We start from the raw sequence: 12,375 nt of genomic DNA, 5'->3' as shown, positions 1-12,375 counted from the left end.
AGAGCTTTGTGACCATACAACCCAAATTCGTAGAAATGATAATGAAGACCAGAATTAATTTAATCATTCCCTCTGTAAAGTCCTCTGCCAAAGGCTTTTGGAGAGTCTAAGTTGCCTGTGGACAAAATGGAAAGTTTTATAGGGAACAACTGGCAACAGATGGAAAGAGAGGGCAAAAATGGTTCATTTTGTTAATAAGAGTAACCAGCTGAATTCCACAAGGTGTTCTGTGTTAACATTGGTGCACAGATACAAGGAAAAGGGTTTGATAGTGAGGTGACAAAGTTTGTAGATGTTGCAAACTTGGGTTAGTGTAATGGCTGGCTGTTTAAAGAAAATTGCAGATGCTCAGGTTTTGGGTTATGTGTGTTAAAATTGTATATGAAATTCAGTGTAGGTAGATGGCAAGTAATCTAAGTGAATGAGAAATAAAGAGGAGAAGTTTTGTGAACAATGTTTGGCTCTTAACTGGTTCTTACCAACCACGAGTGAAAGATTAAATTATCTAGTACACAAAGATCAATGCAGTTCTCCATAGCAGTGAAAACAGCAAATCCAGTGTTAAGATTTATTAGGAAAGGAGTAAAGAACAAAACAGAAACATCGTGCTGCTTCTGTAGAAATACACGGCACCTATGCATCTTGAATATTCCTCATAGTGTTGGTATCCTCATCTCAAAAGGGGTATAGTAGACTAGAAGAGATTCAGAGAGAAGCATTGAGAGTGATTTAAAGGCACGAAACAGCTTTTATATGAGGAAAAATTAAAAAGACTTCTTTTTTTTCGTTTTTCTGCCTGGGAAAAGGATGACCATGAAAGAACACAACAGAGATGTATGCAATCATGAGTGAATAGGGAAGGATTACCTATTACTATCTTCCAAAGTACAAGAATTGAAGGAGCGGAGTACTAAGCAGGAGCAAAAGATGCCAGATTGAATCAGGACAAACAAAAGAAGATAGATACTTACTCACATAATGTGTAATTAAGCTGAGGCACTATCTGCTGCACGATGCTGTTGATTCTATAATGTAGGGTTGATTAAAAAGCAAGTGAGGAGGAGAAAAAGGCTAGCAATGGCTGGTAAACAAAAATATCAGCCATGGCTCAGGAAGTCGTTGGTAGATGCAAGTAGCTGGAAGCGGAGGTTGAATATGCAGTAAATAGTTCTGTGTGCACTGTTAATACTTGATTGTGATTTTTTTCTTTTCTATCAAAACACGGAGTTGCATTCATTATTTCTAAATGCATTTCCAACTATGTAAAGAAAAAACAGTAAGAAAAGATACATTTAAATTATACCAAAATCAAAGCTGCTGCATAGTTTGTCATACAGAATTTGTGTGAGACAGCTCTTAGTTGCAATAATTAGGGCCCGGGGTGAACAGTGCCTTGCCTCAGTGAGTGCTGACTCCATGCTCTGGACCTCCTTCACTTGAGAATACCCCCATGCCATCATATTATGTGAAAATCTCCATACTGTTGGATATTGCAGTAGATAAATCTGAAATTTGATGGAGTGTGACTGTTCTGAGGAAGTTCAGGTTTTTACTTAGTTGATGCTAACACTGAAATGTCAATTAGCATCAGATCTTAATTCAAGTCATTGTTAGATGTTGCATTAAAAAAGAGAGTATTATGTTGAAATTGTACTTGGGGCAGTTCAGAACTGTTGCTTTTATATGGAAAAATTAAATATGTGCTTGGGTATTAGACATTTAAATAATACATTTTGGGTAGTAGCATATCTGTGTGTAGCATATAGTTCACATCAGAGAAGGAGCCCTTAAATTTACAGGTGTCAGTAAAACAGTTGAAATCCTTGTAGAACTACCTCATGTTGTAATTTTTAATAGCTTGCTAACTTCTTGCGTTAGTAATCAAGTTGTTGACAGATAATAACTTGTATTTATTTAGGAAAATGAGTCACTGCTGCATTGATAAACTTATTTTGTCAAATGATAGTTAAACATTGACATAAACAAAATAAATACTTGGGGAAAATATATGCATCTGGTTTACTCCTCTAGTTTGTGTTGATTAATAACTCAGAGTGAAATCAAGACTTACCTTAACTTGTTCTCATTTCAGCTTTGGATAGATCACAGTCCAAGAGAGATGGAGGTTTTAAAAATAATTGGAGCTTTGATCATGCAGAAGAAAGTGAAGGAGATGCAGAGAAAGAGTAAGGATGCTTTTATCTAGGCTATTGAAAGTATAAGTGCCTATTTGTAAATATATACTTTTTTGTAATTTATTAATAAGAAAAAATATATCTTAAAAATTTCAGTGATTAAGAACAATTATTTCAAAGAAGTTATTATTTTAAATAGATTGCCATATAAAATGTATATAAAAATTTAATGTAAATTTATTTGTGAACATACTGCTTCCAACATAGGGCATAGTACCTTTCAAAAGTGTTGCAATTGTTTTTGAAGCTACTGTGTAAATCTAAGGAACACAAACAAGAAATATGTTAACATGAAAAGTAAGGAAACGGAAAGGTAAGGTATCCAAGCAGCTTTAACTTTTCCTTTTAGTGGTGATGCTAGTCAGTATTTCAGTTATGATTAAAGTACTTCAGTAGCTGTAGCCCGTTCAACTGAGTTTAAAAGACTGTAGATTTTTCTCCCTTGTGCTTTTCTCACGGAGTAGAGTTAAAGCTGGTTTTGTTCCCTCATCATTTATTTCTTTAATTAGTGTGATTGGATTTTGACTAAAACTTAAACCCTTATGTGTGTAGTTTGAATACGTACTTGGTCCTTGTGATATTCGAGTGTTATTAATATGTTTTCTTGATATTAATGTATTTATTTTCAAAGAGACTAATGAATTGTTAAAAGAACAACGAGTTTTGTGCATGAAGAATGCATGTTAGGTTTATTTGTTGTTCTTAGTTATTTGAAGAGTAGGACTTGCAAATTTAAAAAGGATGCTATGGTGCTCTACTAAGGAGAAACTGAATCCTGCAGTTAAGTACAAAAATAATTCTTATATGAATTTGTATCTTGACCTCTCTAATAGTCTAAACAGACCACCATGGAGTCGCATTTTTAATAGGTAATATTCTGCCAAATATTGTGTGTTGGAAGGGAGATAGGAAAGTAGACACATAACCAATTAGGCTGCAGCAGTCGGCTGTGCTGTAATCTTACAAAAACATTCAGAAATGTGATGTTTTAGTCATTAAAAAATTAGTTCAGGAGTTCACTGAAGTGTTAGGTAAGCATTAAGAGCTTTTGTCAAAACAGAAGTGTATCAGAAGTTAGAACTGCTTTTTAAAAGGTTCTCAAACTAAGGGCATTTTAGTTTTATAGGATTAAGCTTGCTTTTTTCCTTAGCAATTTTACATCCATTTCTGGTGCACAGTAATATGTTTTAAGTGGAGTGGCAGTACATACAATACAGTTAGTATCTGCATTTTACTTGTCTTCAGAAATAAAAGTAATTCACATTTGTAAGCATAGCAGCTTTTTTTCTACTAGTAATTTACTGCTGTTTTCCGTCTTAGGAACACCAAATGAGATATGTATAGTGTAGTGATGCTAAAAAGATTGAAAAACTGATTATGGAACATCTGTTTTATTCTAATTGTATCTGATTTTAAGATGGTATTTCTGAGTGATTTTTCCTTCCTTTCAAATATTCTGTATGATAAACAGTTTTCCCATAACCAGTATTGAAATTTTATTACCTACTCACATCAGTAATTCGTTTTCATACCTGTGAATTATGCAGAACCTTATCTGAAAGTATTAGATAAAAGACTAGTTGAAAATTGATTTAAACTGGAGATCCTGCCTTTTTTTGCTTACCCATCCTCTGATACCATTCCAGGCAACTTCTCACTCCCTCCAAACAGCTATATATTTTAAGCTACCCACGTATTTACTTTTGGTAACACCTGTGTGTTTGGGGTTTTTTTGTGTCTTAATGGCAGTGTAAGCTTTGAGCATTTTGAAATAATTTGTGTATTTTGCTTTTCTGATATGTTATTACTTTGTATAACAAAATACTGATATAAGGGAATCTTGAGAAAACAAATGATTTGACAGTGAATTGTCCTTTTTTTTTTTTTCTAAATTTCCTTTACCCTTAGGAGAACATTGCAAAGATTAGCAGCTTTAGTTCATAGAATTGTTCTAGCATAAAACTTTGTGTCCTCCCAGTATTTTGAGTCTGCTATGCAATAAGTTCGTATTCTGGTGATTTTTTTAAAATGTCATTCTCATTTGCTACGGTCTGCTGGTATTTACTAACAGTGCTTGTAACTTTCTGCATTTCTGTGTGGAGAAAGCTGTAAATCTGAAGCAAGCATCTGAATGCATCTCATGCTTGTTGTTGAGGAACTAGCATTTTAGTGTCTGACCTTATCACAGCTTTTTGCCCTCTTAATGGCAGACACACAATAAGTTTGTTTTGAACTGGCCCAAGAATAACATTCCAGCACTTAAAGGATTGGCTGTATTCTTGTATTACCCCATGAGATCTGTGCTAATGGTGTTGGTCAATACTGGATGTCTGCTTGGATTATCTTTCCTCAGTGAGATGAACACAAAATACAGAATCACAAAATCAATCAGGTTGGAAGAGACCTTTGGGATCATCGAGTCCAACCATTGCCCTGACACCACCATGTCAACTAGACCATGGCACTAAGTGCTAATACGTCGCTAATGACCTCTTACCAAAGCAATTTTTAGAGTAGGTAGATTATTTTGAAAGAAGTGTGTCATTTAACTTATCTGGAGAATTAGATGGGCTGTGTCATAATGGTGAGGTGTCAAGTAATGAACACAAAAAGAGTAAAGAACTTTCATAAACTTAAGAAGATTTGGAAAAATTAATGATGACCCAACACAATGTATACATTTTTAAATGCTGCTACAGTTGATACTCGGTGTGGAACTAGAGTTATGGCAATTCAAAATGGTGATTCAACGAGTACCTTATCCCAAAGTAAATGCCTGGAGATAATCTTCAGTCCACTTGGAAGAGTAAAAGTAACATTTTTGATGATTTACAACATTTGATCTACTTAAGATAGCAATCAAGATGATAGCAGGTGACGAGACTCTTCTTGCTTTGTACTTGGAGATTACACAGGAGAGGAACATTTATGTAGAACAATAGGAAAAAAGGACCAGTTGGTCAGTTGAACACACTGAAACCTGTGTAGACCATCCCGGAATAAATGATGAAAATGATGTGTATCTTATGTAGCAGAAGACATGAAAGGTTGGAAGACTTATGCAAAAAATGGCCAAAGTGATATATTAATTAAATTGATTTCTGAAATTAACATGTTATAAGATGCTTTGTAGTTTCACAGATGATTGTTCTTGAAGTGTCTTGGGTAATTTACATTTACTTCCTTTTTAATATCTGGGTAAATGTTTTTGAAATATGTCTTGATATTCCCCACGGTGGTTTTGTAAACTGATGGCCTGGTTTTCTCTTGGCTGTCGTACTGGTTTTTTAATAGTCCAGACTTGGGCCTCCCACTGAGATTTGTTCAATAATAGCCTTATCAAAAAACTGAATACAAATAAATGGGTCGGTCTAATTTATATGTACTATGGTATCCTTTCTTAACATTTTCTCTCAAAAAGTTTTAAATTTTTTTTCTTTTTATTTAGGGGGATAAACAGCTTGTTCCCTGGTATTCCTGACTGGAAAAGCAATGATACTTTTTTTTTTATTTATTTCTGTTTATCTTTTTTCCAGTACTTTTTTCCTTTTTATTCCTTTCTCAAAAAAAACCCCCATATTAACATAGAAGTTTTATGCTTCTTATGTGACCCTGTTAGTAAGGCACTATAGCCTTCAAATTGATAAAAAACGTTTTGTTCAGAGCCTCAGTTCTTAGTTTTTAACAGTTTTAGTTGAGGTTATTTTTAACGTGATGGCATTGTGCATGAATTGAATAATACCACTGCTTCTCTTGTGACTCTGATTTCAGGGCTTTTTTTAATGTGCTGCCTACCACCATGTAGTTTCAAATAAAGAATGTACACGGTGCACTGTGAGGGGAAATATGTCAGCCTCCTGTTTTTATATGTAAGAGTTTGCAGAAAGAAATTCCAATTACATTTGAAATGTGACTGGATCAGTCAGTAGTTGATAGAAACATGCCTGCAGCTCTTTAGAGTGTAACCTCAATGATCAACAGAGGTTTAAAAGTTTGGATTGCTTGTAGATAGTAGTGAAAACATGGTCTATTAAACTGAAGTATATAACTAGCTATTGCACAGTTCTTAATGTTTTAAAACATTAAAGAAATGGTGTTTAGATTTACATAAGCTGAATATTTTTTTTTTCTTGTTCAGTGTCTTAAGTTTGAATGCGTAATTATGAACTCCCCTTTGGAAAGAACTGTTTACCTAAATTACTTCTATTTTTTTTTTCTTAATTTTAGTGAAGGCTTAACTTTCATTTGTTATAAAATTTTAATTAAGGTATTGAAAAATTAGAAATTATTGTTCTAATGTGAAAATCTTTCTGGGTCCCCGGTTAAAGTGACAAAATGTGGAGGCATAGCCTCCTCCCAGCAAGACCTCTGAGGTTTCATTTCAGTAGTGTTAAAATGTTATTGTCTGGTATGTGGGAGTGTGGTATAGTGTTTTTTTTGTCTGTCTGTATAAATTGCATCTTTTAAGCAGGCAACTGTAAGCATGTGATACATGAGCAAATAGACATTACTCAGTTGCTGTATTCTACTCTCTGAAAAAAGAGCCTTTCTGGTACTGATGCATATACTTTCCATTACTTAAAATCTAAAAATATTGGTTCTTTAAAAACATCCAATTCCCAAATATTTTTCTAGTCATGTCATGTTAGTTGCATCATAAGAGTTATTCTTGTTCAGTTTGATTTAAGGATTTTTTCAGTGTTTTGTTCATCTGTAGTTTGTTACTTTCTCTTCTCTCTCACCTACCCAAACACCCTTTGTTGAAATGGTTGCAGTATCGTGGCATCTTGAAGCCCTACAAGTATAGCCACTGTACAAGGGCATTTTGAAAACTGTCATAATTTTTGTATGAGCTGGAGCTGAAGAAGGAAAAAGGTGTCTAGAGGTGAAATGATCTGGCTAGTTCAAGACAGTGGATGAATGCCAGAGCTGCAGGTAGCATAGGTTGCTATTCATGTCTGTGCTGCAGTGTTTTATTTATTCTTTAGGATCTGGAAAAATTCTGAACTCATTGTCTTCTGATGAAGGGTTCAGAAAGCTCAGTGAGCCTCCCTTGAAAGAATAATATGTCCTGAAAGAGAATTAAAAAAAAAAGTTACAGTATTTTAATATCCATGGATAGTCTGTACAGAAGTACAACTGTACTCTTTTGTCTTTGTGACACTTTATATTGGAAATTAGTGGTGATCTACTGCACTGTTCATTTTACCATTACGCGTCTAGAATTGTTGTGGTCTGTAAATGAATGGAAAATACAACAGTGCCACTGGCTAAGTGTTGACATTTACGTCATTCTTCCCATATCAAAACCAACTGTGCGCACAATCTTATCTCCTGAACTTTCAGGGTCTGCAATGCTCACCCTATGAGTCAAGAACTTTTTTTCTTCTATTTTATTTGATGTAGGGATATATGTATTGCGTAAGATGGAGGAATAAATTGTTACATGAAGGGAAATCTTGTGGATGGAAGAAGTTTTTAGGAAATTGAGGCGGGGAGTACTGAGAGGTTACTTTATATATAAAGAGCTAAAGTCATTATTACAGTATGTTGCAGTCAACATGTCATAACTACAGCCAAGAGATGCTTCCACCTTCACCTCCATCATAGTTTCTCTTCTGTAGCTGTTCCTTGGATCTCCTGGCATAACTGCTTGTATTCTTAAGTAATTTCTGCCTGAATGATCTTAATCAAAAACCCCAAAACAATGTAATTACAAGTTGGCTAAAAGTTGTATTATTTTGTTGCAGCCGAGAGAGGAATAACCTGATCAGGATTGATGAGAAGGGATTATCTTCAGGTTGCTTCTTCTGGAAGCAAGAATGTGTTAGCCTAATCTAGCTGCTGTCAGTGTAAAATGTATGATTTGGGTTTTAATTTAAATACTTGAGGATAATTGCCTATTACTGAGAAGAGTACATTTTCAGAGTACCATGGGGTGGGTTTCTTTTTTTGTATCTTCTTCCTCATTATAATAATTGAAGATTACAGACATAGAAGTACTAAAGAAACACATTTTAATGAACAGTTGAGCCAAATTGAATACGTTATTTTTAGGAAGACAAATTTTGGCAGTAATTGCTATGGGATAAAGTTTAGTTATATGTAAGTTCTTCTCCTAAAGCACTGTGAAGTTTGCAGTTTCAAACCACATATCTGAACATTGATACGCATGAACAAACTAATACTATGTTTATAGGTTAATTTAGTATTTGACTCAGTTTATGCGTAGAGTTGTATAGAATCTTTCATGTCATCAGTAACATTGCCATAACAATATTGAAGGTTCAGTAGTATTCTCTATTTTGAATTAATAACATCCTTTTAATTTTGCTTTTTGTGAAATAATTTGTACACTTTTTAAGTTCAGGTTCACGTAATACATCTGGGTCACTACGTTGCCCACTTTATGTTCCTGTTCTTTTGGGCATATATATCTACAATGTGTACATGATACATTTAAATTTAAAGAGGAAAGGAAAAAAAAACCTTTTGTGTGTTTAAAATGTTTTGCTGGTGCTCTGTTGCATTACGATGTATCTACTTTTCTCTCCCACACCTCTCTAGTGAGGCAAATCTGCTCAGCATAGATGACAGTGATGGGCTTTTCAGTCCCAATGAAGAAAGGAAGGTAAGTGCTCTGTTTATCTCATGGTTAAATGTGAAAATGTATCTTTAAAGCTTGCTAGGGTCTTAAAAAATATTGCATAGCCATCTGTGCAGTATTATGAAATGAAAGTTTATGTGTTGATGTAGCAATGTATGCTCAAGCTGTTTATCTGTCTACCCTCAATGTTTTTGTTCTTCTGCCTCCTGTAGATCTTCTTGGTTTGTATAGTATTCTGAAAATATGAGCATGAATAACTAGTTTTAAGTTTAGACAATTATCATTATATTTTTTAATTAAAATATTAATTATATCCCATGATTGCTTACTGTCAGAGTCCCGATTTTGTATGCATATACGCATGTGTATAGATAAAAGGAGAAGATACATAGCAAAAGCCATACTTTTTGTGGTTTTTTTATGTATACTGAAATAGTTTACTACTGCAAGATGCTCCATAATAGTTTGAAAATATTAGTATTTTGTTTAGGAAGGAATCCTAGTGAGTAACGGTATAGGTGGGGTATATTTTACATGAAATTTGGTACAAAAGCAGTCTGAAAATGAAGCCAAAGTAATATTTATATAAATATTTTTTAATTCCTTTTTTCCTTTTAACTTTTATACAAGTATTTTAATATATGTGAATTCTCTTGTTACAGTCACTTCGTTGTCGGCCTGGAACTGTCGGCACCAGTGGTGATTCCATAAAAACATATGCAAGGCGAGGCAAAGCTGGAAGTTTGAGACTTTTTAAAGGGAACGCAATTGGCCTCAACATGATGGGAAATAGCAAGAAACTGAGGTACTACCTTTAGTTTTATGTTTACTTACCTACTTGATCACTGATATAATCAATGCTAAATGAACAGAACTAGATTGTTAAGGTCTTTCCTCTTCCAAAATGTTAAATAGCACGTTAGTAAAATACCAGAATATTATAAGTAGAGTTAGAGCATTCACTGGCATATACTTATCAGTGCCTTACCGATGTTGTCTGCGTGTGCTATTTTTTCCTCTATACAGTGCTAGCGGGTAGAAGAATCTGTCTAACATCGCCATCAAGAATTTATTTTTTCCATGACTGAATTGCCAAGGTTAAGCGAGGATGTTTTTGTTTTCCTTACTGCAAGATGTCATTTGATTTAGGAGTCACAGACTATTCCTTTAAAGGATTCAGCGAATATCCATACTCCTACATGATCGCTTGAGATTGTCACTTGCATTTAGAGCTGACAGGAACAGTGTGTTTAAGCATTCAGTGCCGTACTTGCTTGTTACTACTGTCCCTAGCTTGTAACAGACTGATCTCTTTATTTAGTATATAATTAAAAGTGATACGTTCATGTAACTTTCTCTGGGAGTGTTTCATATTGCTAAAGTACACTCAATTTGATTACCTTTGCAGAAAGGAAAAGTTCATAAAATAGCTAGCTATAGTTGGGCCAGTCATCAAATATCTAACCCATACATAGCTGTATGAGGGATGTCCTTGTCTTCGTTCTTGCATGCTGATCCGTAGAGCATTGTTGGTTAGTGGGACCATCTTATCACTTGAGAAAATAAATCCTTGAAGTTCTGTGTGATGTGTGTCCTCTCCTGTTGTTCTGATCTTCAGCCTGATATACAAGGAACAAATCCAGAATTTCCAGTCTGGACTAGTGGTCCATCAGTTTGATAGAGAAGAACAAATACAAGAGTTGTGCATACTTCAGTCAAAATAAGGACTCTTCTTGCCTTTATGTTGTAATTATAACCTGTTCTCACATATTAGTCTATTGTGTCGAATTTCAAAACCTAGATGACACTTCACCCTCTATCTTAACCAAATGTGATATAGTTTCTCGGTAGCTTGTGGATGGTCTTAAATTCATGTATGCTCTTAAATAAAAAAAACACAACAAACCCAAAACAAAAATAACCCCACAGATCCTGAATTTTCTGATAAATTGATGAATAAAACATTACAAACCTAAGACCAAGTATGATTTATAAAATTCAACTAAAAAAAGTAAAAACTGTTGCATGTATGTTACCTTACTTAAAGGTCACATCTTCTTTGAAAGCAGGCATCCACCTTCTGACTAGTACTGAGCTGCATGCTGATTTTAAATGGAAAATATGTCTCCACCTTCTGCTTAAAAAACTATCATTAATGAAGGAATTCAATGATTGATTCTTCAACTAGAGAAAATTCTGAGGCCTGATCGTGCAGATTAAGTATGAGAAGATCAGATACTTGAGATTCTTGAGCTGTTCAGGGTGATTTTTATCACAAAGTTGAAGTCTTTTTTTTCCTCCTTGTTTGCAGAATAGGGATTAAAAACTCTTCAGATCAGTGGGGCTTGACTCAAGTAAGTATTACTGTAGTACAGTATTTCCTAAAATTCAGGGAATGAGTGATAGGAAGAAGGGATATGCAAAGACAGTGACAAGAAATTCTCCCTGTACATCTCCACTTGCCTGTACAAAAACTTAAACCAGAAAGTTATCATCTGTTACCTGGTTAAGCAAATCCAGTATCAAACTCTAACTTAATCTTAATAGTTTTGTTGTTTGTTTGTTTGGTTTTTTTTAATCATGAGGTCTTACTTCAAATTGCTTTTATCTTTGCTAGTTTTCAATAACTTGTATCAACATTTCTCACATTAAGTCCCTCTTTTTTTTTTTTATAATATTTCATTAAAAAAAAGTTATTTGATGAACAGCAGAATTAATGTAGTCTCTAGTAGTGTCCTGTGTTCCTGAAATGTCGTGCTTCCGTTACTTCTAGATCCATCCTTTTGCCCAGTGCAAGATTCCTCTGTGCTTTGGCTTTTGATTCTGTGCTGTCAAGAAGTTCCTAGGATCAGTTGATAGAATGTGAAATGTAACCTTGTTTTCATCAGAGCCTAGACTTTAAATGATTCTGTGGTTTCTGAGATCACGTCAAGGAGACCTATATCGTTAATATATTGTAAGTTCTTTGAGACTTCTAGAGTATTTGTTCTTTCAAGGAACTTTCTGACCATTACATCATCCTGGTTTTAGTGTTGTATGTTAATTTTCTTGAAACTGTGCAGAAACTTGTAAATCCAGATTTCAGTTCGGATGTGCTCATTTTGCAACTTGCTAGAACTCTGTGATTAAATTTTCTGGTGATTATGTCTGCTCTGGGTGTGTTCTATTCAAACAGGATTACAGAGCAGATTGTATTTTACAGCTGTCCTACTTGGAAGCATATCTGATGCCATATGAACTATTTAAGTGTGCCATCTAGAACAGTCTGCTTTGACTCAAATCTCATCGCCCAGCAGGCTGCAATAATTCTATTCCAGCACCTACCGGAGTTTCTGGCTACTTCAGTGTGAGGCAGAAAGCAGAAGCGCTGCTTAACATTTTTTTGTGCTGCGGGGGCACAAGACTTAGAGTTTCCGAATCATGGTAGCTTGGCAAAGCTCAGATTCAACAAATAAAATGATAAAACATGAGATAGATGTGTTTATAGACTTGCTTGCTTGTTTAAACTCCTTAAGTCTTAAGCATTTGAGAAGGTATTCCTGCACTCTGCTTGTGTTTTCTTTTCTAGTATCT

The 12,375-nt window shown here is 34.6% G+C and overlaps 1 protein-coding gene across 3 annotated transcripts in view; it reads left to right on the top strand.

Moving 5' to 3' along the window:
• The window catches only part of SENP6 (SUMO specific peptidase 6), an 80,103-nt gene that overhangs the window by 20,406 nt on the left and 47,322 nt on the right, over window positions 1-12,375 (top strand). For 2 of the 3 annotated variants that reach the window (XM_068403869.1, XM_068403860.1), the window contains exons 2-4: window positions 2,093-2,186; window positions 8,763-8,826; window positions 9,465-9,607. In XM_068403869.1, the coding sequence (XP_068259970.1) occupies window positions 2,093-2,186; window positions 8,763-8,826; window positions 9,465-9,607 (301 nt within the window). Of the gene's footprint in view, window positions 1-2,092; window positions 2,187-8,762; window positions 8,827-9,464; window positions 9,608-11,136; window positions 11,157-12,375 lie in introns of those variants that run through there. The other variant, XM_068403875.1, reaches the window with a different exon arrangement.

Source organism: Nyctibius grandis, chromosome 1 (assembly GCF_013368605.1).
Source record: "Nyctibius grandis isolate bNycGra1 chromosome 1, bNycGra1.pri, whole genome shotgun sequence".
NCBI lineage: Eukaryota > Metazoa > Chordata > Aves > Nyctibiiformes > Nyctibiidae > Nyctibius > Nyctibius grandis.
The sequence above is the reverse complement of the archived record's forward strand: the minus strand, read 5'-3'. Positions and strand labels throughout refer to the sequence as shown.